General features: G+C 43.5%; 2 protein-coding genes across 2 annotated transcripts in view; both read right to left on the minus strand.

The window, feature by feature from the left end:
* Positions 1 to 14,480, minus strand: part of pik3cb (phosphatidylinositol-4,5-bisphosphate 3-kinase, catalytic subunit beta) — a 45,795-nt gene extending 31,315 nt beyond the window's left edge. Inside the window, exons 1-2 of the mRNA XM_070906573.1 lie at positions 14,346 to 14,480; positions 3,652 to 3,731 (exon numbers count right to left, since the gene is read on the minus strand). The gene's annotated coding sequence lies outside the window, so the exon portion shown is untranslated. The remainder of the gene's footprint in view (positions 1 to 3,651; positions 3,732 to 14,345) is intronic.
* An 8,605-nt stretch (positions 14,481 to 23,085) lies between these two features.
* foxl2a (forkhead box L2a) lies at positions 23,086 to 25,107 on the minus strand. Its single transcript, XM_070905522.1, has one exon. It carries the CDS (start codon positions 25,053 to 25,055, stop codon positions 23,967 to 23,969), a length of 1,089 nt encoding a protein of 362 aa, XP_070761623.1. The 5' UTR covers positions 25,056 to 25,107; the 3' UTR covers positions 23,086 to 23,966.
* Between the last annotated feature and the right edge of the window lie 578 nt (positions 25,108 to 25,685).

Below are 25,685 nucleotides of genomic sequence, written 5' to 3' on the forward strand. Positions count from 1 at the left end.
GAAGAAATTAAATGCTCAGGCATATCCACACACACACTACCAATGTCTCCTCCTCTGCCTTGTCTGCTCTTGACAGCGAATCAAACGTAGACGAGCAATTGCTTGGAAGATTATGAATAGTAGATTACGGGCTACTTCCTCGTATCTTCTATATAAAAAGGACTATTTGAATAACTGGAGAGTTGGGGGCCGAGCTCCACCCTCCTTTGCCTCAGCATCCAATGATCACAGACGATATGCAGGCCGGCTGGAGGTGGCCGGGATGTTTCGTCCTGTTTTGATGTCGAGTAGGATCGCGTACCAACAGCTGCTCTATGAGGGCGACATAAGGATTAGCCTTTGTTCCATCTGACACAACAGCTTCTTTTTTTGAAAAGCACAGAGGAAGCCTTGCGTGGAAACTCTGACAAAGAGGAAACAATGAACAGCGATCATTAGGGAGTGTTGTGGATGTTGTGGATGTGTTCTCCACTAAATAACTGTAAATAAAACCTGTCACCAGCTCAATGCCATATTATCAAAAGATGTCACTGAAGAACACTGAAAAAGCTGACAACAACACAGTAAATATTTATGGTGATCATCAAAAATGTCTATCACACTTTCCCCAAGCCAAGCAGACATCTTAATATTGCTTTTTTGTTCTACTAACAGCCTGAAACCCAAAGATATAGGGCTTATTATTATAGAAGACAGAAAAGATTCACATTTGAGACAGTGAAACAAGCAAATTGAGGAGGATGTTATGGATTCTGACAAATTGGCTATTAGCATTTCCTGTTTGTAATGTACACACAACTATCACTGGACTACTTTGATACTGGAGAAGACGTGATGATTCTCAAGTCCTGGAGTTATAAGCAGTGCCCTTTTTTCTAAGCAGATTTATGGACATTTATTTGATGGACATTGGATAATTGATGGATAATCTCAGAAAGTGTGACTGAATCTAAAAACACGTGTATCATGTCTGTGTGCTATGACTCCAATAAGCACAATTTTTAGGCAAATTGGGGCAATCCGTTTTAAATTTATTATTTATTATCATACATTTTGAAAATATTTTAACGACAATGCTACTATTCTGTATATGAGGCGGCGCCATCATTCAAAACCACAACAGAGAAGTCGGATAGAGCCACGTGAAAAACAAGAGGTGACTGAGAGGTTGTTTAAGGTCATCGGCCAGAAACACAACTCACTGTTATAAGATTCTTCAAAAGTGGGAAGATCCTTGTCACACAGCCTCCACAGGACTGTATCGTGAAACAGAGCAAAGACGGGAAAGAAATGGACAAAAATAACCCTGAGCTGCCATGAATGTAGCGGGGATGGCTCCCACACACACTGCAGATTTTTCAGTATTGGTCTCCCAGCATCTTGCCAAAACCACCATTTATCTCCCTCATAAACAAAGGGCCACACATTGGCACTGAATGACACACACAGACACACACACACACACACACAAGCCTGGAAACGGGAGACATTTCTTGGCTCCGGCTGTCATCTCGCTATAGAGGTGACTGGGTTGCTGGGAACACATAGCTGCGGTAAATGACACGCTGACGTCCGCCTCTCCAGTTTATACATCCATCCATCTGTCTGGGCTGCTCCACTCTACACACATTGCCCTGCCACAACGTCCCAGTCTGTTTAACTATTAATACGTCACACACACACACACCAATGTTATCCACAAGGATCAATGACAAATATGTTGTATTATCTTTGTTATCTACAGAGACAAACACACAAATGCATCTCTTGTCACTGCAGACAGAATTTAATGTAGCATGCAAGCAATCCGCCTTCCTCTACTCTCCATCTATAATTAGTTAACTGTAGCAGCACATGTTCTATTGTCTGGCTGAAAACACAGGCTAGTCTAATTATACACAACCTCTGTAATACATCGGGTGGTAAGGTCAGTGCCATGAGGATAATGCCACCCAAACACACTACTAAGAATGAGCTCGAGGGCAGGGCTTCCTAGGATTGTGTGAGTCAGAAGGGTTTCAACACTTCAACACGCTGCTTTATATTAATAATAAAAGCAAGAAAGAGAACACTCAAGAGGTCATTTCTGGGAAGAAAGAACAGTAAGCCCAGACGCTCCTCATTTGTCTTTGATATCGCAGTGCCATTAAAACTCCCTCTGCTCTGTGGTGATAATACGGTGGGAAGATCACCGGAGACAGAACATCGCATGAGTAATTGGATAAAGCTATTTTTCCACATTTGAGTAGGAGTGAGGAGGGTGGGGGTGGGAAGGGGGGGGCAAACGGAGAGCGCAGGTGCCTCTGTACTCTCTGGCCTCTGTACTGATTATTGGTGTCTATATGCCACTGGCACTGACTGACGGCAGGAAATGTGATTTTCATGCTGATGGATGTCAAAGCTGCACCTGTACTACAGCATTCATAAAGCATTACATCTGAGCAGAGGAAGGATGAAGCGTTTACTGCGTCTGCTGCGGGCGCACATGTCACCACGGTGAAGACCATGCCTTGGTACGTATACCTGCGACCGGGCTGACCGACAAGACGATGGCGGAGGATTTGGTGTCAAAGTGAAAAGCAAAAGCGGCTACTGAACCCAATGCTAATAGGGAGCCTGATAATGTCAATGTGGCACAATCACACACACGCACACCTTCAAAAACTTCAAATATTCACATTTGAGATCCTTTCATTGCTTAAAAAATGATTAAAACAGCTAATTGATGATTAAAGTTAATGCAGACACATTTTACGTTAATTGGCTAATGAATTAATAGACTGTTTCAGCTCTAGCATAGAAGATGAAAGGGGGCAGGAGAGCATGTGATGAGGGACAACAGAAAAAAAACTATATTCTGCACTCGATAAGCAGCACACTCACACACTCTACTTGTGTCAACCAGGGTTGGGTTGACAAACTGGGTCAGTAGTACTGAGAGCGCCACAGTTCAGTACTTTAATGGTTAATTTCAGACTGCCATTCATCCAATCACGACATCTGTTCTAAAAAAGGGCCTGCTCATCAGCTCACTGGGCAACTACAAAGAGGGAGATTATAGACATTATATTCTATTATATAATATTTTATTAAGTCTGGCTAAAAATGACACAAGGTTCAATACTTGTGACAAGGAAATGACTTCCAAGTGCAGCAACAACCCAAAAATCAGATGAAACACTTTACGATATTGACTGAAGCCAAGAGCCGAGCTGCAGTGACACTGAAACAACACAGGACCTATTGTGTTGTACCGTCCAGACAACTTCCACAGAAGTCCAGAAATTCAATGAGGAGGATATAATACATCAAAACATGATGCAGTGAGAGTGTACCGAGGGGGTGTAACACTGATCTCTGACATGAAGGCAAAGCACGTCTACGCATTCCCCGCCTGTCAGGACGAGGCCTACTCTCCCAGATTCCAGCCAAGTCAGCGCTCCATTCCTCCACACACACACACACACACACACACACACACACACACACACACACACACACACACACACACACACACACACACACACACACACACACACACACACACACACACACACACACACACGTAAAGTAGGTCAAGATAATTACAAGATAGAGCATGCTCTCTCTCTCTCTCTCTCTCTCTCACACACACACACACGGACGTTTTACCTGCTGTTTCCTAAAGTCTCTTATTTCCTGTGCCTCTGCTCCTTGCTGGGGGTGTCTGGATTGCGGCTGGGACACTGCATCTGATGGACGAGAGGGCAGAACAAACTGTTAGGGGAGGGGAAAACCACAAAGTGTGGTAGATGTCTGGGAGCTGTGTGTGTGTGTGTGTGTGTGTGTGCATACTGTGTGAAAGAAGAAGATGACAAAGTTAAAGAACAAGTTTAGGAGACAATACATGAATGGGAAAGTGGTGAACGTGTTTGATTTAACGGTGGAAACACAACAAGACGGGTTTTGCTGTTTGAGTCTGCATCACCTGAAGTAAACTCCCACACAGTCTCAGAGGCCCCCGGCTGCCTCGTCACCCGAGATAAGACAACAGAAAGTACAGAGCACTCAAAGCGAAGTGCCCCCTCTGACCCCTTCTCACTGTCCCTCTTCTCTTTGCCGTCTACTGCCTCTGCCTCCTCTTCCTCTACGATAGCTAATAATTTCCCTTCCACTCAAGGTCATTGCTGAGAGAAGTTTAGAAATCACTGAGAAGGCATATTGCCTGTACAAGAACATTCATCTGGCAGGCCCTTTTTTAATCCTAGAAAGACTGAAAACTCAACTGTGAAACAACAAGCAGGTGTATCGTAGCAACATTTAAACACTGAGTGGAAAAACAACAGTGTGTGATTCACTTTTCCATTTTTAGTCATGTCTATCCGTTCTAACAAGGACAATTAATGCAAGTATAAACCGCTGACAGTGACATACTCACTGTAGCCTGAAGGGGTTGAAAAGCCAAATTATTAAAACGTTATTTTTCAGTGAGAGTGGAAGCGAGAGTGACATCCACAAGGTGCTAAAAGAAAAGTCTTACAGATGCAGTCTGAAGTGGCAAAAGGAATTCCCTGCAGTCGAGTGGAAGTCCTCTTCTAAGAAATCTGGGAGACAAACTATTATGAGCATATTGTTGATGTAATATCTTCAGCAACATGTATCAGAACAACTTATTAGTATTTGTCTGCCATTGTTTCTTTTCCTTGTTTGAATATTTCACTACATATTACCTGTATAGACAAAATGTTAAAAGGTTAAACTCATGAAACACATTTAAGCTTTTAAAAAAAGAAAGAAAAGAACATTTACTGGCACTGAGTCTCAACTGAATATCTTTGGACTGATGGTGAGATAAAACAAGGAATTTCAAGATGCCATCATGGACATTGTTCACCATTTCCTGACATTTTGATGGACAAAACAATCGATTGATTAATTAAAAAAATAATGGTTGCAGCCACGATACCAGAATTATTGTAGATAGTTGTTTAGATTAGATGTTGAGTCATTTCATTGGGATCTAGTAAACCTACAAAGCTCAAGCATCGTTGCTCGAAATGTCAAGATATGAAACAGGAAGTGAAGGACGTGACCTCTGTATGTGCAGACGAAGTGCCCGAGGCAGTCCATAGGCCTCTCCATCAGTACCATCTGCCTACCGTTCAAAGAGCTGCAACTACGGAAGCCAAGATGTGAACTGAGCGATATGGTAAACAAATATACTGTGGGCGAAAACCACACAGTGAGGCCATACACGCTGATGACACGCAATGCACACGCTCTGATTGGGGCCAGTAAACTTCCTGTTTTTCCCAAGTGGTTAAGATGCTCTATCTTGTTTACCAGGGTGTGACACAGAGAGGTTCATAAAAACAACTGTGATGAGTGAGTGAGTGTGTGTGTGAGTTGGAGATGTTTTATGTACAGGCACAGTTATTTATAGCCTTAAATTCATAGACAGAAGTTCCCCATGAAAATGTGTTATGACAATGATTTTGTGTGGCCTCCACACACTACTACAGTAAAACCCGCAACACGGGATGAGCAGTTCCAGGAAGTGTGCTGTTTAACACAATGATAAAATCTAAAAGGCCAGAGACAGTCAATGTTTAACTTCCAGACTGGATTGAGCTCCAAGCACCACATGATCCACAGTGTGTGTGTGTGTGTTGAAGTGATTTAGAAGAAATGTAGAGCGCAAGGCGGACAGAGGGTTCACCATAGAGTGTTTCTGCTGGAGGGCAAACCCCAAAGTTAGCTTTGCAACAGTTCTCTAGAAACAACTTTACTGTAACGTCTACGGCTTTTTGAGTTTGTGTTTTTGGGCTGATGGCGAAAATAATCTGTGCTGTCTCTGACATCCACTACAGATCTCGAAATGCGTCTCTTAGAAGCCTGAAGTTTGGGTCTCGCCATTACTTTTGCCATTTTTCAAGAGCAAGAAAGTTCATATGTCCAAATGCCGTATTCTTCCCTTTAAGCCTTAATTTCCCATTAATGGAGAATAATTTAAATTCCAAGCAAGAACACATGACAATAGCTTGTAAGATCCTAACTTGATACGAAAAAGAAATATAAAAAAAATACTCAAATTCGAGGTGTCAATATTTACTGAGTTACTGTGCATCTGATTCAGAATAAGTTTAACATGTATTCATATATTTGTTATGCGAGAAAAGGTAGTTTAACAAATTACAAAAAGAATTAATGCAACTCAGTGAAAAGTGCGACAAAGATCGCTTTTCCTACACAAGCCGGTTTTAAAACCTGTAATTCAAAAGCTTCAATTAGGAAAACTATAAAATTGTTAAACTCCTGTGAAATATCATTACTGATTATAAACACACCATGTGCCATGCTGCTGCTAGCTAACTAATGAATGTTAGCTCTGTGCCGCTAAAAGTTGAAGATTGATTGATGGCTGGATGACATGATATTATTGGTCGGAAGAAAACATGGTAGAATTTTGATATAAGAATACAAAGAAATGTATTTATTTGTTTATTACTTTGCCATTTATTGTTAGATAGTTGCACAATATGACCGGGGACGTGAGCTAAAAGGGCTAAAAGTTCACTCAGTGATAGCTTTGGTACAAGTGATAGTTATTTCTGAGGGATAACAGCACTGGGAAAACAATTTCCAGCACAATGCACAGAGTAGTGGATAATGACGTTAGCTTCAAGTGTTGTGTGTACCTGGTGTGGTTTGTTACGCAAAAGGAGTTAGGCTAATGTACATACACTCTACTCTGTGCTGGAGGACTAACTGACCACAAAAAGGAGGTTTTCTCAGAACCTCCCCCTCAAATTGTTGTCACTCTTTTCATTGTACAAACACCACAGTGAGAATCTCACTTTGATATGATTTTCTCTCTCTCCACACACACACACACACACCCTTCCTCTCCTCCACCCATCCTCCGGTACAGGAATGTGAGGAATGCAAAAATGCAAATGCTAAAATGACCGTGGGCTTCATCAGCAGCCAAGTCTCTCACTCTCCCTCACCTTGTCTGCCAATATTCCCTCCATTTCTCATTGCACTGGTCATGTGGGTCACTGGGGGAGCACGCTTTAACTCCTTACCATGCTCATAAACATCCTTCATTTTCTTACAACCTTCAGGCCACGAAGGGCATTGAGAGCTCCTATTGTAAACAGGTGGTTTTTCTGGCCCTGAAGGGTTGCAAAATAAAACTCATCTCCTGAGACTGCACCATTGTCTTGTTACCGTACCCGCCAATGGCTTAACCCCGGGCCTAAACATAAGCAAATATAGCTTATAAATATAGTGCAAGATGTAAACAAGCTGATAAAAACAACTGAGAAACATGTTCATTGTGATGGATCTCAAGCTTTAAGCCTCTGGAAATTGTCGAGTAAAGACGATTTAGGTAATGAGCTCAGGAGGAATGCGAGAGGAATGCAGCAGCACACATTTCAAGCACTCCCCAGACCGAGTGTGGTCTGAAGGGCCATTACATTTGACCATGCGTCATCACTGCCTCACCGTAAACAAAAGAGCACTGTCCGTCCATTTCTAAAAAACAATACACACCCGCTCATTAGCACAGTGGGGTGTTTATCACCCTCCGTCACAGAGAAACATGAGAAACACACACACACAGGTTTTACTGTCATCAAAGTAAAGTTGGATTTTGGTTTTATATGAAGAAGTCTTTCAGTCAATGCATGTCTTTGTGGTCTGCGTCTACCTATGGCTTTCACCCACTGCCCCCCCCCCTGTCTCCCTTTATTTAGCTACTTGCTTCAATCTCTATTTTTAGGTGCTATTGTGAGGCTGCCCTCAGGTGGGTGGAGTGTGAGTGTGTCTGTGTGCGTATTCTCAAAAGTTCCCCTCAGATGCTGTAAATCAGTTACCTTCCGGCTGCCTGACTGAGCAAAGGTCCGTCTCAGCCTGGGGTATAACACTGCTGACAAACACACACACACAATAATCATAACACAGACACACACACACACAATGATGTAGTTGGCTGAGATCAGTCATAGGTCATATAGTTTTACAGGAGGAAGGAAAAATAGATATAAACGCTTAACACTGTCCAGACGTCTGGACTTAACGACGCAGTGAGATCATGAGGACAGCATGAAGTTGGACGGCACCCCTTTGACATTTCATACAGTTCAAGACAAATGTGATCCTCCTGTTCTCAAAATGTGGGAAGACGGTGCCAAACTCTGTGCAGCTTATTAGGACACATCTAATCCTGTCCCCCAAACGCTCTCCGACAGACAAAGTTTGATCTGCTATTATTATTCAAAATGCTCACTATACTGTATCCCGTCCCAGTCATCGTGTGCCGTCTCTAAACAGACGTCAACGTGTATATTTGGTCGGGATGTCAGTGTGGATACGTGGGTGGAGGGCCGTTGGTAAGATGGCAGCATGTGAGCGCACCTCAGTATGCATGCATCCTGCACATTTAACCAGAGGGCTATATGCATATTAAGACATCACAAGGCTCCACACGTGCTCTCAACAGAGTGTGTGTGGGACAGAGTGGGCTTGTGTCATTAGTTGCAGACAGGGACCTGTGCCGTGAGAACGCGTTGCCATAGAGATGTGAGGCTGAGGTTTTGCCCCGCTCAGGTTACAGAGCGGAGGCAGGAGCCCCCTCGAGTGGCAGCATAACCCGACGCTATCTATGCATCAAGGGCTGCCGCATCAAGCTACTGTATCTGCGAGGAGACGGCGAACAACCACAGACGCCTGCTTCTTTCATCGTCAACATCTTGTTTGATATGTTAAAAACAATCTGAATGATGAACCGATCATTAAAACTTTTTGTTCTTAGTCTTTAGCCTGAAGGCTTCTTCTTTCCAGTCCATCTTGGCTCAGATGCAGGACAACATCAGACTAACTCGCTGGGATTTTGAGTTTATTTAAACATGTAAGCTTAACTTTAAGTAAAGAGAACAACTGTTGTGTGTTTCCATTCGGTCATAGCTCGCCACCGACAACAAAAATAAATTGAAATAAAAAGGTGCTTTGGGTGAAACCCCCCCCCCCCCACTGCGCATAAGACAACAACACTTTAGCCGTAACATAATTTTCAATGTCCCTGGCCTGAAGTAGGCTACACCTGTTACAAAATGGTATTTTTATGCATTATGAAACATCATAATCAGACTCTGGCTGCTTAGAAATGGCTCATGCTTTTCTGTGAGAAAAGGTTATCCATGTTTGCTTCACACTGCAACTTTAAATACCTTCATACCCTTATTACCCCCCCCCCCCCCCCAAATCTTTGCTAATTTAAGGAGCTTTGACACTGCAATCAGATTGTGAACTACACTGACATCAAATACAAATGTTTAAATATATAAAATGTCATTAGATTTAGAAGCAGACAGAGATTATTATTATGACCAAAATCAATTCATTATAATCAGTATCCCAGCTATAGATAGCAATATGAAATGTGACAACAGACACTTGAATACACAATATCTATGCTCCTCTCATTAGACGTGCTGCCAATATAGACCATGAGAATACACAGCCTGTGCGTTCTGTGTGGAAAATGAAGAGTTAGGACTTGTTTTACTTCTACTAACAAATAAAAATACAGTCATGTAAATTCTGTTGATCCTAAGTAGCCCACATACGACACACATGTGTAAATCAAATGTAGACGAGCGACAGCCTAGATGTCCCCATGTTCTCATACAGGCAGTGTCCAGCCAGGAATGTGCTCTACAGCTGATCCCAGATTAGCTGTCATCTAACATTATCCCAATATCATCAAACTTGTGTTTGCAGGGACGTTCAGGTTGTTGTCAGCACAGTCTGAGCGGTTGTCTTTGTGTATAATTAACTCAATGACTTATCCCGCCCGGACGAGTGTCTGTTGTGTTGTCCGGACGTTGCACCTTGTAGAACACGCTTCTCTGATATCCGATCATCTAAATATCATCATCACCGATTGTCTCACAGCTTCCGCTCTCGCTCAATTATTCACCACGAGTCAAAGAATGGACGAGATGCAGAAGATGATGGGCTACAACTGGGAGCTGACAGCCGAACAGCAACCTTTGCAATGCAAGAAGACACCAAATGTCCACTATTGACATTCACATTAACGTTCCCTTTTATAGTTTGATCACTATCTGACAGGAGAGTTGCAGAACGCGATGCTCGTCACCGGCGACTTTTCAAATCAAAAAGACGTCACACCTTCACATCAGCACCACACCAAACGACAACCGCAGCCAAATGAATCACCGAGAATGAATGAAAGGTTTATTATGTCACTGTGTAGACTCCTTTATAACTCCTCAGATGTCACATTTAAGATGTCCCTCTCATATATTTCACAGTACCTTCCCTGGTATTTCTCTCCCTGCTCATTACGTCTCCCTCTAACCCTCTCCGGCTGTCTTCCCTGCATTCCTTGGCAGGTCCCGGCCTGCTGTGCGTCAAAGTGGAGAATTCCACTCTCATCTCACAGCCAGTCACATTTCTTCCAATGGCAATTTCCATGTCTATGTATAGTTTTAGAGTGAGCAGTATGGCAGAGTTTGCACTTATTTTAATTGAATACCGGTCGTTCCCTTTCCTTGCTCAGTAATCGTAGTAGATACGATTGCGGGGCTCAAAAAAAAAAAAAGAAGAGGCAATTGTGATCATGTAAGCTAGCAGACAAATTGTGAAAGCCAGCTCGCACACACACTCGCACAAAAACAACAACACATCTACAACTCCCTTTCATACTTCTCTTTGAGAGGATGTTACGCAAGCCTTTCACAGTAATGATGGGTGACTACTTTAAAAGTATAACAGGAAGTGTGAATGAGTATGAAGGGACAGAGAGGGAGAAAAACAAAAGATAATGGGGATAGTACAAGTGACAACAGTTGCAAGAGACTCGGGTGTTTCACTTCAAACAAAAAGACACTGACAATAGAATATACAATTCAGGTTGCAAAAGTGGGTCTCTTAAACAAAATGTAGGCGTTGTTCTAACAAATACGTGGGAAAAACACAGCACTTTCTCTGATGCTACTCCACTGCTCAGTCTCAATGAGGTTAAATAATGCAGCCTCTCAGAGCTCCAGCAAAATGTGGCAGCATTCGAACACAGCAGGCAATCAGTGAAAAGGTAGGGACCGTACCTGGTGATTATTCTCCACATCAAGCTTTAAAACTCCACATTTTCCATTTGTCCTGATTTATACCCTGAACATACTGTCTTACTACTGTTATTTTAGTATCTTTGGTTTTATTTACAGTGCAATCTGTAAGTATTAAGACAGTGTAAGTGTTGACTTACAGCTTTTCCAAAAGAATTCACCCAGCATGGATGTGAACAACCTTAAAAGTTGAAAGTCAGTATTTTCACCTCGTCGGCATTGTTTGAAATACAACATGGCGGAGCAGAGCCAAAACAAGGACAAAATATATCACTATCACAATACTTACAGATGCACACTGTGTGTTTAGTTTTACCATGTTTTGATGTGCTTTATTGTAAGACCTGAGGAGTCTTTGAGACTCCACTAACGTGCGTTATTGCCCTGACTGCCGACACCAAACACACTGCTGTATGTAAAGTAAGTCTGGCCTCTTTGCTCCAAGTTTAACCTCACAATTTCACCACGCTGTTGGTCACCGACACCAGAAACACACTTCTTTTTTTCCTCCTGTTGCAGTCCACCTTCCTCTTTCTCTCTCAGCCTGCATTGTTCAGGTAGCTCAACCCAAAACCACAACACAAATCAGAAGCCTCCCACAAAAAATGACCTCACTTTACAGCACTCAACTCTGTCAGGCCGATCGTACGGGACACGGATGTCACCACAGTTGCAAAACTTTTTGTTTTTCTTTTTTTGTGGCACACTTACTTAGAATTCTGCTTTCATTTGTGCCCAGTTTCTCGGGAGAGGCCTGCTTTGGGACTAAATCTGGCTTGGAATAAATAGCTGCATTGTTGGCTGATGTCTGTGGAGTGACGTCAGTTGGTCTTATCAGTGTTCTCTAACTTCACCTCAGAGGGGGCCTGAAAGCAGCCCCCGCCCCAACAAAGGGCAGACAGGACCATTGCCCGATTGAAATAACATATTTGAACACATCAACTGGGCAACAAGATGTCAGAGAGCGGTAGTGCTGTGCCGGCACAAAACTAAATTAACAGCATATATTGGCTAATTCTCTTGGGAAGGTATTCTCTTTTGTAACGTGCTGTGTGGCTCGAAGATTTTCTCTCTGCAAGCAAGTTTGAGTGATCGAGTGCGTGGGACAGCACAGGTGGAAATGTGCTGTGACGAAGGCGGTACCTGTGGAAATGATGTCATCTTGAAGGTTATATGTGTGTTTGTGTGTGTGTGTGTGTGTGTGTTTCAGGTGTATAAACAAACAAACGTGAAATGTCAGATTGAGTCTCACGAGACTTTAAGCACTCTGACAAGACTCCAGCCACAATCGCTGCCCTACATTAAATCATGATTGTGATATTTATATATAAAAAGAAGGTTTGGTTGGAGAGTAGAAGAAACTGTTCAGAGATAAAAAATAACCAGATGCAATGCCTGTTCTTGGTTCATTTGGAGATAAATCCTATAAATACAATAATATTCCCATCAAGCAGTACTGCTCATTGATTTGCAGCGTTGCCTACAATCTCCTTGTACAGTCAGAGAAAAATGGACAGAAGCAAAATATCGACTGGTAGAAAAATCTCTCACATCGTACAACGCCATTAATGCTCAACCCTCAGACTCAGTGCTGAGCACATACTGTAAGTGCACATGAGGGCACGCACACACATACACACACCCGTCAGCAGCAAAGCTTCTTCTTTGTATTGCCTGACATTACGACAACAAACCTACTGACTACCTCCCCTGACACAGGTTGAGCTCAAACTGAATGAATGAGGAGCAGAGGGGGACCCTTTCAGGATAATCAGCCCGAGGATGTGCGAGGACCGTCCCTTGCCCAACACGCACAAACATACACGTGTACACGTATGACACCGTTGCAATACAGTTGGCACTGATCCTCGTCCGTTTACTGAAAAGAGAGAATCGCCGAGTTACAAGACATGCCGAAACCTGAATCAATATTACGACAATTCTAAAGAAGCAGCCTAACTGTCAAGTCACCGGTTATTTGGCAAATACTTAAAAAGAGGCTCCTTATACGTCTTTCAGGTATGTTTTATTGCCCACTCCAAGCTCGCCTACAGCTATTAAAGTTAATATGACTGGTTGGGACAGACGCTGTGCCCAAACTAACTGTTGACTCATGAAGGTTTTTATGAATCAGCTTGTGTCCCACTACATCAGGAAGATCATATAATCAAACCTGGCAGCTGAGCTCTACCAGAGATATTGAGCCTCTGCTGCTTCTAACTCTGAATGAAATAAAACGACAAGGTTAATATGGATATGGCAGAAGAGTTGACTAAACGAATTACTCGCCTTAGTTTCATATCCTCTTTATTTGGCTCCGCTGTCCATTTCTTAACAATAAAACAGACGCAGGAGTCATCAGTGACACAGCTCAAGTAAGGAGAGTGTCCCAATGCTCCGTTAGACTACTTTTGGTTTTGTAGATCAGTGTTTCCTGGGGTCACTGAAGAGGATCAAAAGGGACCACTATCAGGATGAGAGATGTGTCACATGAGAACTTCTCAGAGGACACAGGACATGAAATGACACTAACTTGACTGATATTTAATAAAATAAATAAATAAAATAAAAACTACAGCAAGGTCCAAGTTTAGAGGCTGAGGACCTGTGACGAAGCTGGCTAAAATAATAATAAAATTAACTCAGCGCTACAGTTATACAGTACAAGCAGATCGGTTGATGCTACACTGTGTCCTGGAGGGACCAGAAATGTAACGTTAATACGTTTTTGTTGTTGTCTCCGTAGTCGGCGGAAGTCAACAACCCTCCAAACAAATCCCGAATCCCTCACACATCCGCAGGGTCTCCCGGTATATTCGGCATATGCTTAAACCCGGGAGCAACACTTGATGTTTGTTAAATTGAGACTTATAAACTGTGGTCGCTTACCGCCGCCCATCACAATCCATTTCAGTGAACGCTGCTTTATGGCAATAAGCGATAAAACAATTCCTCCAGCCATTTTTTACATATAATGGCTGACAAACTAGTTTTCTGGTTCACTGTCGAATTAAAATGTGGTGGAGAAGTTGACGTTATGTTCTCCGCGGCAGGGGAGTTATTCCTTATGGACAGCAGCCTGTAAGCGATGCGACCATCAATTGACAGATTGATGAACGGAGTTTGGCGTGAGCTGTCCTCGCTGGGTGACTAGTGGAAAGTACACGGCTGAAATCAATCACGTAGAAAGGACAAGTGGGGGCTTACCTTCAGTCTCTCTCCGGTGTGAGGTCGTTGAAAAATGTACCGGACGAACAAACAGCTGAAAGTTAACGTCGCTGTTACGTCTTCACGGCAGAGTAGTTTCACGTGGGGGAGGTCTGCGTGACACAGGACCCGCAGCCCGGCTGTGTCTCCACGCAGGACGCAGATCTCGCAGGTGGACAGGAGCGCGCGCTTGCTTCCTGTTTGTTTCATAAGGTGAACAACCGCCGCCGCTGCTTTTTCCTCCGCCAGCTCTCTCTCCGCTCCCTCCGCCAACCACAGTCAAGTGTGAGAGAGTAACAGAAAAACAGGACCTCCGCTCAACATGTTCACAATAAACTTACTGATGACAGAGGGCTGCCTCCGTGAGACTCGGGCCGCAGCGTTTGGATCAAAGGGAAAAATCCACCCTGAAGTTGAATGCACATTGTTTTAATCCAGAGAGTTTGGAAGTCCAGAGTTTAAACAGACAGAAACACATCGCTGTTTTTGGAGTTGGTCCAGTGACATTGAATTGGTGCGACTCTGTAGGCAGATGTCATCTGGACTGGGAGCTTTAGTTTAGTTTAAAAGACATTAAAGTCAAGCCGAGAAAAAGTGACATTAAAAAAAAGTCAAAGTGGGTGGTGATATTTCCACAGATACACCCTGCACATACAAATACACACCACTCTGAGTACAGTTAAAAACATCTTCTAAATCAACACTATGCAACAAATATTAGGGCTTTACACTTTTTCATGAAATAGTTCCTATCTGATTTTGCCTGACTGTAGACAGATTTGTTTTGGTGACTTTAGCACTATGTTCAAGGCAACCCAGGGAACTGTTGCCTCCTCACGATGAGACGACGATGAGCTCCGTGATCTAGGTCCAGCACCGCCCTGACCAACTACCAACCAGATGTGTGTGTACAGCTGTGCATCAGAAAAAGTCCCCACAAATTCACCATGGCTTTGAGAGGGTGTTTACTGAAGCAGCACCACTACAGTTCAGCCTGTCAGTCTGAAGTTCACTTTGCTCAGAAGTCAAAACAGAAGTGTACAATATTAAAGACAAGCAACTATCAATTGTGTGGGGTGTTTTGTCTTTATTCGTTTGTCCAGTGTTTCCCTGTATGAATTAATTACTAATCAATAGTCTTTTGGGCTACATATTCATGGAAACTCACAATACAACGAGTCTGCTTTTATTACTGTTTTTAAAAGGAATACAAAACTCTTGTGCCAAAGTGGTCCTCTGAGGCTTTTATTGTGAAGGCCCCATGTCCTTTCTTCTGGTTTTATTTTGTCTCTCTGAAGCTGATTGGTGCAGTTCTCCGGTTGAGACATGGAGGGCACCCGGCTTTCTTCCAACAACCACATGCCACCGGCACAAAACTTCTGAGCAGTTATTTCACCCGGAAACACAATATTTTTCAGCCTCCTCGTGATGAAAGCCCGGAGTGAATGTGGCCTGTTAGGCACACCACTCAGATTGCAGTCTGCTTATAGATGAGCCGATGATTGAGCCGTTATTTAGTCCTTAACCACCAAGTTAAGCCCCGAAACATCTTCATTAGGTAATGCCCCAAATGTCCATGTTTATGAAATCCAACCCTGTAAAAGCGTGTAGTTTGGTGTAGTATAGTTTTGCTGAGCTTTGGTGTCCTCTGGTGATCAAATGGGTTGTTACAGGTAGACCATTGAGTAGCTCCACTGGAGCAGTTGACTGTTGGGTGTCTCCTCAGTGGCCTAGAGGAATCCCTTTCCTGAGTAACAACTTGCCTCTCTCCGTTGCTTTCACCAGACATCATTGAGAAAAAAAGGCATTTTAAAATGAGTTTTGTTCATAAAAACCTCACTAAAATGTTCTTCCTCTCAAAATATTGAAACCAACGTCAACAATAGGCCTTCTTCACAGCAGACAGTCATACCTGTGCTTTTTACTGTGACAGGTCAAAATGTGCAATGATTTACACTTTGGGTTATTAAACCACTCACTTACCCCTTGACACAAGATGCAAATGTGGCTTCTGTTCCCTCTTACCTTGATACAAATTACTGCTCGGTATAAATGTTAGACATCTGTATCTATTGCTGGTGTGTTCATCTTGATATAGCCTACATATAACTCTTTTAGAAATGCAGCTGATGGAAACAACATCAGGGAGAGGCCACTCACTTCACAAAATGATGCCTTTTATCTGCCACATGGGGGCAGCAGAGACCCACACACACACACAGCACACCTTTTTATCAGCTGGGAGTCAGTGTCTGTGAGCAGAGTGAGCACATTAGGGTGACTTCTGTAAAAAGGCTGCTTTGAATGAAAGTCGAATGATGGTATTCACTGTCATTACTGCACGTGGATACAGTGCCAGCTGGCGTTAAGAAGTTCACAGTTCACAGCGATGATCAGAACCATACTGTCAACTGTGACTAGTGTTGTCAAGACATTTAAACCATCTCGTCAGGCCGCAGGTATGTGTGGCGCACCTCATCAGCGATTATTAGGCTATGTCACGTGCCGTGCGCTTGACCTGCTGGTGGGCAGGGGTTAAAGGCCCCCCCTCAGAGTTCCCCTCATAACGTTCTCATTGTCTGAAATTTGCTAAACACAAGCTGGGCTCAAAGGGAGCAGCCTGTGCAGTGTATTCCTGGGTCCAGCATGCTTCCATTACGGCTCCTCTTATTTGATTAAATGTACCCTAACTCAGTCCAAACCCACACTGTGCATAATCTCATCACAGATGATAAGCGTGTAATAAAAAGCATATTCAACTTGAAAGGGTACCTTACGTGAATGCGTATAATTATGGATATCAAAATATCATCATTTGTTTAATTGTGAGGCCTTGCCAAGAGGTATGTAATTGCTTGAAAGAAACATGGCTGAAATTGGATTGCAGGGACTGAGATCTGACCTGGGACTGGGTTTGGCATGTACATAGAGGCGGGGCAAGGGTCAGGCTTAAGGTCAACTTCCTGTTTTGCTTGTGCACGTTATAGCCAATAGAGAGAGACATGCCTCACGAACCTGATCATTTATATGACAAGGGAATACACATCTGATGGAGGGCTATCACAGCAACAGCCACTAATTGTCTGAATCGTCTCGTAATGTAGTTGATGAATGTGTCATCGAGCTTCTCTGCACTGTTATGAGGAAACCCCGGGATCATAAACAAGAGGGCATCTCATGGGCTCAGTATCTGGCACTCACATCCGAACGAGGTTATGTTTCTCTTGCTGATAGCGGGCTGATGTATAACTGACTTGCAGTGATTGTATGTCTCACCGTCCCCAAAGTCTGACCCAGAAGTTGTGCTGGTTTATAGCCTACAGTCTCAGAAGAACAGGTGCTGGCCCTTAATGATCCCTGTGGGAATTTGGTTTCATCTTTGATTAATTGGAATGTTAACAGGAGAAGAGTTATCCTAATAGCTTCTTGTTGCCAACCCTGCGGAAGTTTTTAGGGGGGGCGAGAAAGGAAAGGGGTTTAAAAATAGACTCCATCAGTGCACGATGGGAAAAGACCTGCCATTTAAAATCCCGACAAAGCAATTTGCAGCTCATAATCAAGAGAACGGAAACATTTTATCGCATTTCCCTTTACAGTATAAGCTGGTCAGTTCCTCCACATCCACAGCAGAAATGAGCATCAGCCAAATGCTGGTAGATGCTGGCTGCTGCCTTTGTCTGTTTAAACAGGTCTGCTGGCACACGACCAGTTATATCCCATCATGAAAACCTGTTTGTTTGGTGAGGTCGGCTTCTGCAAAGATCTCCAAAGTGCTACAACTTGTAATTTCATGCAGCCTGATGTGATTGTATTCACAAACCCTCTTTATCAGCATCCACCCCCCCCTCTGAAGGTCTGCCCTCATTTGGACAGACTGTATGTGACATTTGAGTGGCCCGGTGGAGGCTGGGGGGGTAAACGGAGGTCAGTGCGTGCTGGTTTCTCTCTGTGAATTAATGACAGTCCATCTTTTCATTGAATAGATGACGCTGGTGTGTATTTATAGGCATTTGATGGACCTCTGTTGACCAGAGTCCGGTCCATAACAAACGCACGGTTCCTATTTATAAACTCTGGCAGTACAAGCAACACACTCTATTGTAAGTATTTTGAATTATTAAAGAATTATTACATGTAATCTATTGTTTCGCGGAGTTGTCATTAAGATAGACATCAGCAGTCACTGAAAACATCACGTAGATCACCGTGACACGTTGATTACGTTGGAGATTCACCAGAAGACGCGTTCCGAAAATAAACAGCTCCACTGAGTAATGTCATAGAAATAGCGCAGATACACGGCGGGCAGAACGAGGCTTCTAGTATTTCTGCTCCAACAAGAGAAAAAGAAAAAAAAACTCATGCTGATTGGAACAATTGCCGGATTTTCTGCGAATCAAATCTTTGCATATTTTCCTGTTTGGAGCAGCTGTATACCAAACAGTGGTGACCCCCACTCTCCTTTTCAATGGGTTCGGGGTGATGTGCGCCGCTTCTAAGTGGAAACTGTTGCTCTTCAATCTCAAACATTAGCGAGAATGCCAGGAATTCAATTGTGTGCAGGCATTGGGAAACCTGCAACCTGCGTGTGACTTGACCTGCCGGGTCGCATCGCCGGTGCCCCGTCGAGCATGCAAGCTGTCATACCCGGAAAGAGCCCAGGTACGCTCCCGTGTGCGTGTGTGTTTATGACGGAGAAGAAGCCAGGGTCAAATGCGTTGCTTCTACAATGAGTTGACCTCATTCGTCTTGTTGATTATAATCTGTCATCTCTGAGAGCACAACAAAGGATACAATCACGGTTATTCAGCGCGCGCTCAGCGGAAAAGACGCGTGAAAAGCAAAACCGCACATTGCGCTAAACCTTTTCACCTCCCGCAGAAAGAACCGAGAGGGAACAGAAACATATATTCATCACCTACAGCTACATGCGCTTTATTCAGCACCCACACGTGTACATGAATGCATATTTGTGTGTGTGGTAAGAGCTGCATAATGCTTACACTTAGTATTAGGTTAATAATCAGCTTCATTTATGGAAAATGAGCACTTAGTATTAGGTTAATAATCAGCTTCATTTATGGAAAATGAGCCTTTAATTTGATGCCTTTTGTTTAAGGAATGACTCATAATAATCCTGCAGAACTCCTGTTTCTAACGGAGGAGTGAAACGGCCGGGAAGAAGCGAGATGCATTTTTATTTCATATCTGAGAACTAATTCAATAACAGCCTACTAATCAGTTCATTCATGTTGTCAGCTGTTCACATTCTAAACACCCAAAGTGCGACGTATTTCATCAACCAGACAACATGCGCATCTGCAGATCTGCAGGCTTTGAGGACTGTGTTTTAAAGCAGGCCTGTGTTGGAGCCGTGAACCTCGGCCGGCCTTATCTCTCTCAGCCCCTGAGACATCCTGTATGCAGGCCCATTGTTCCCGGCCGCCCGGCTGAACTGTCAACCTTTCTGCGCAAATGCACACCTGCCGCGCCCGAGTCCACAGATGCATCCAGTTTACGGTCAGAGCGCTCAAAGTTTGACTAAAAGAAAAACGTCAAGCTCGTGTGTGTTACTTGCATGGCCGTGTTGCAGAGGTAGGATACTGTGTGGGCGACATGTTAATGGGGAATAGTTAACAACTCACAGGCTACTTTTTCCCGACAAACAATAAATCTACTAACTGTGACCCAGCAGCTACGGTGGCATCAGGTAGGCCTACACTGATAATAAAACATTCCGAGACCATAAACTCAACGCGAGTCTTTTCTCTTTGTCCAAAAAACCCCATTAGATTAGACGTGTTACGTGATGTATTTAAAGAATAACTTTAAAATCTTTAAAGCGCCTCTGCCTCTAGTTTATGTAAAGGTTAGTTACACTCGCCGAAACATAATTTCTTGTAAAACACTCGTATTTATTATTTTTGGAAGAGTGTTTAGAATACACTTGCCTTTCAAACGCGCCCTTATCTCCTTATTGTTTACAAAACATTAATGTGAGGAAGCAGAGAACGTACACAGCTACATTTCAGGCTCTGCAGCGCACTGACGACTGACCGGTGTCGGTGTCCCTCCGCCTGGGAACGCGACTGTCGGTTAGTCCCGAAGCTGAGGCCATTTTCATTCGGTGTTTGTGTCACTGACGTTTCTTACAGGCAGACGACGTAAAGAGCTTGAGCCCGACGGCTGGCTGAGAAGACAAAGTTTACAGCAGCCTACAAACGGTCGACTACGTAGCCCGAAGAGCTGTTTGCAGTGTGGACGATGGACTGAAAATGTTCTCTCACGGAGCTCCTTGACTTAATAAAGTCAGCCTGCACCTCATGCTCAATATATACTGATATACACATATACAAAGATATACAGTGTGTTATGAGGACTTTAGCAACAACGAATAACCCACTGAAAAGTACTAATTTAAAGATACATAATTAGTATTGTATTTGTGCTGTATTCTTTTTTTTTTGGGCATTTTCTTTGTATTTAACAACTGTTTTTAAATTAAGTTTCCTACATAACAACAAAACTTTGGCAATTTGCACACAAAAAAAAATGTAGCCAACATAAAAACATCTAAGTTGAAAATCAATCTGTGTTCATTAATATTGTGTTCATCTGCAGTTTGAGTTGCTTTTCGAACTATATGTTTCCTTATGATAAATTCCGTTATTATAACTCGTATTGTTTACTTGAATTTAAGAAGAAGCGTTTAAAAGATAGTAAACTTCAACATCTAACATCTTTAAATCCGCAGGTTTATATATATTGAGAAACCTCAGATCAAACGGTGTTTCATGAATATCACCCAACAATAATGAATGAAGCCACAGTCACGCAGTCATGATGGGAGCAGCAGCAGCTGTAAGAGTTACTGGGATTCTGGGATTGTGCGGGATGAATGTGCCACTGCGACACAGTCTGCTGCAGGATGTTATGTCGCTGTGCTCGGTTGGGTCAGTGATATGCAGGGGTGTGTATGTGTGTTCTCTCTCTTGGATGGCGGGCCTGTGTTTGACAGTCGGGTGGATCAAGGTGAACGTGTGTGGATGCACCTCATGTTGGGAGACCCTGGACTTCGCTGGGCTTCGGCCTCAGCTCCGGCGCCACGTCTGTCTGATCTGTGACCGCCGATCCTGCTGTCTAATTTACAATGAGCTGTTCGATGTTAAGGAGTAATATTCTGTATCTGGCCGGCTATTAGAATAACAATTCAGTGTGCATGATAGCTGTGATGTGCTGTCAAAACAGTCAACGCGCTGCAGTGATACACCCCTCGAATGTAACAGTCAGAACCAGATGGCAGTAATCCGCCGATGTGATAATATGAGAGTGATTACAGGAGGGACGGGGCTGAGATCACTCGGTGGACGTCTCTTAGCTGCCTGGCCCCTCAGGGCGACGGCACGGTCCTCTGGGGCTCGCTGGACCACGTCTGCGTAACTCAACAGTCTCGCTCACTAAAACACAACGTGGAAGGAGGAGCCGTGTGTCTGAACGGTGCGCCTCCACCCTCCAGAGGAGACTCTCCGGCTGCACGCAGGACTGCGCGGGACGAATGAAGTCCTCCTCGTGTGTGAGGCCACATTCTGCTGCCTTGTGCGGGGTCATTTTTTAGTTTTATTACACTTCCTGTCTTTGTTGACTTTATTTCCCAAATGATTCTGGATTATTTAGTCGACGCGTTTACTGCATCAACATGATCGTCTTTGTGGTTGGCCGACCTCATCGACAGTTAAAAGAAGGAGAAACACAACTAAAGCAAATTCATCACGATATCGAAGGTTATTATTAGTATTCACAATATTATTATTATTATTATTATTACTATTCTCATTAGTATTTCTGTTGTTGTTGTCAGAGTAGGACTATAACAGTAAAGAAAGAATGAGGGTCAGCGTCTTGTTCTTGTTCATGAGCACATTTCTAACGCAAAGGGGCATTTTCAACTGATGCATTTGATCACATCTGTGGGTTTTTTTTTTTATTATTTTGCCGTTTTTGGAATTGAGCCGTGAAAAAATATAATAAAATAATATACCCGAGGACGGTAACAGCCTCCATGCATCCACATGTTTCTATTCACACGGGGGCATTTGTGAATTATAATTAAAATTATATTAAATAGGAAAAAACAGATATATTTACCTTAGAGGAGGAACACGAAATTCTTAGTTAGGGGTGATGCACGTGATGTTTTCTGTAGAGCAGTTGTGCAGCCTGAAGACATTTACACACAACATTTAACCTTTGGGGCACAAATGATTAATGACACTGTAAATGCACATTATTATTATTATTATTATTATTATTATTATTATTATTATTATTATTGTTATTATTATTATCATTTAGTTGTTACTGTAGGTGAGAAGTTCTCTATTTTTATGAATTGCCCCTTAATCGATGGACATAAATTACGATAAATAATGAGCAACTGATTAAATAGATACATATATAATATTATTTTAAGAGACATGGTGCCTGCATGAATATTAGACATTTTACACGGTAAACAGTGGAATAAGAGCAGAGCCAAAATAAACCAATGGTTTACCTGAGATTATTAAACCCTCTGCGTTTCTGAACAAACTGTAAAAACTGTATGTTAACAATATAGTGCTTTTGTGCTGCGTTACCGTCACAGAGTAATTTGCGGTTGATAGCTGTTTGCCTAGTGCCAGCAGTGGTTATCACAGCCTTAACAAAGTAAATTAAAACAGATTACTTCATGACCACTGTATTACTTTAAGAAATACAAGTTTATTAAGAAATTCACAAACCTAGAAAAGAGGGAAAAGTGCTAATTAAAATGAAACATGGCCCCAACATGAATGAGACAATACAGCTAATCACGTTTATAAAATAAAAAATAATAATAATAATAATCAGAAAGATTAACAAAAACCTGGCACTGGCTGGCGTCATATTATAAACTATATCATACATACATATGGGATCAAGAAATATGAAAAACCCTGAATTGTATTTTTGGCGGTGTGATGGATCTCTACCCACGCTGTCACCTTTTAACCCAACAAAGTTCACGACCACGACACGAGGTGAAGCGTCACCGTGCAGGCCTCGCTCGGTGCACGTTACCGAGAAGGCCCCACTGAGCGCTGATCCAATTACACATTAAAGCACTGACTTAATTAGGGCATCTTATGTTCACGTTTCATTTGGCATAAGTTCAGATGAGCCGTGCGTAAAGTTGAGAGAAATCATTACGCACACCAATAACACACAGCTGACGCAATGTCAGCCATGTCTAATCCCGGGACAATGAAAAGCTTTTCAAAGGCACAATTACGACTACAATACCAAGTTATGGCCATCAGTCCAAGTGTAACACAGGCGCACGAAATGGCTCCCAGAGGTTGTGCTACCTGATGTGTCCTGATGACTTCTTTACCTCCCGATTCCATTTTGTAAAACTCTCTCGACATCAGCTCGCGCATACCTCCCCACTGGCATTCATGGGTGTCAGCTGGACCCAAACAGCTCGTCAGAATAGTCTCTTCAAAATACTCTTGGTTCTGTTTGAAATCACAGGAATTAACTCTCACTCTTACAGTCCTCATTTTACACACACACACACACACACACACCGTTTGGTAAACTTTAAATATCAATCCTCGTGTGTAACGCCGAGTGTTTGGTCTCGTGTTCCCAGTAAGAGCAGTGCATCATTGAGAGCTCCGCGGGCTGGCGGGAGCAAGCGAACTGAAGGCCCGCTCCGTTACTGGAGGGGACCGGAGGTGGTGCTGCGGTGGCCGGGCTCAGCTGCTGGGCATGGTGGGGATGCGCGGGATGGTGATGGTGACTCATGCCGTTGTAAGAGTTCACCATGCTGGGGAGTGCCATGCTCTGCACCCGGGAGTAGGGGTTATAAGATGAGGGGGCTGACAGCCCCTTCACGTTCACCGGACTCACGTTGCCGCTGGCCATCTGACAGGACGTGTAGGACATGGGAGTGGGCGGCTGGCCTAGCGACCAAGAGTTGTTCATGAAGCTAGACTGTAGGTACTTGGGCGGGGACAGGTAGCCGTAGCCGTCTCCTCCGAACAAGGACTTCCCCGGCTGAAAGTGCGTCGGTGGAGGTCTGAACGGCCGCTTCATCCTGCGGCGTCTCCTGTAGTTCCCCTTCTCAAACATGTCCTCACAGGCTGGGTCCAGTGTCCAGTAATTCCCCTTTCTCTCCCCGCCGCCCTCCCGCGGGACTTTAATGAAGCATTCGTTGAGACTCAGGTTGTGTCTGATGCTGTTCTGCCAGCCTTTCTTATTTTTCTCATAGAAGGGGAATTTGCTGATGATATACTGGTAAATACCGGACAGAGTGAGGCGCTTCTCTGAGCTCTCCCGGATGGCCATGGCGATGAGCGCGACATAGGAGTACGGGGGTTTCTGGGACGGATCCGGCTTCTCCGGGACTTTGTCCTGGACCGGCTCCTCTTTGGGACGCTCTTTCTCCTTGGTCGTGTTGGTGTCGTGGATCATTAAGGCCATTGCGTCATCGTCCGGGTTTTGGTAAGTGGCCATCATTGCGCACACCAAAACAAAACAAGTCCAGTCCAAATGCCGAAAAGCAAACCTTCTAATGGCGCTTGCAGCCTCGGTGAGCAGCCTGATGCGCTGCAGGACCTCAGGATGAGAACTGTCTTCCAAACTGCGCACAGAGAAATCTTTATTTTGCGGCTCAGCGGGTGACATGCACCAGACCTTCCTCTCTCTGCAACAGGGATTTTTCTAAACTGGTTTCTGATGGAGGCGCAGCCCAAGTTGTGGTTTGTGAGCCTGGAAGCCCAGCCCTTTCCTCTCTTTTTTTTTCAGGTCCACTGACAGGCTGCTTTTGCTCCAATGCTCTCCGCGGGGCGACGTAGTGCCTTGTGATTTGTGCGTATTTGAGTTCCGCCTCCGGTGGTTACAGTGAATGAAAAAATAATCATCTCTTCTAAACATGTTGAAATTCGTTTTTATCACACCCGAGTCAAAATAGCACACTATTCACACTAAACGTCTATTTGCATCCGGTGGTGAAAAACGACATGAAAGTGCCATTTCAATACATTTCAGGAATCTGTTGAAGCACATATTCAATTCCTCTAAATGTAATCGCATAAAAGGCTATTAAAGATTATTCTTTGGTTTTGCTTTTTTTGGGGTTTGAGAGCAAACAAGCATATCAGGAAAGAAAGAAGTGGCTGCTCAAATGAAACCAAATACCTGGAACAAACTCACAAGTCAAGAGTCATGATTTTGAATAGATTTGTTGGGGCACGTGGGGCAAATATTCACGCTGTAAAATGTAAAATGTAAAATAATGTACCTTTCTAGGTGTTT

This window comes from Enoplosus armatus, chromosome 5 (genome assembly GCF_043641665.1).
Source record: "Enoplosus armatus isolate fEnoArm2 chromosome 5, fEnoArm2.hap1, whole genome shotgun sequence".
NCBI classification, from domain to species: Eukaryota; Metazoa; Chordata; class Actinopteri; order Centrarchiformes; family Enoplosidae; genus Enoplosus; species Enoplosus armatus.

Bases quoted from the DNA above. Each gene is read 5' to 3' on its own strand.
- foxl2a (XM_070905522.1), bottom strand. From the start codon at position 25,055: ATGTCACCCGCTGAGCCGCAAAATAAAGATTTCTCTGTGCGCAGTTTG.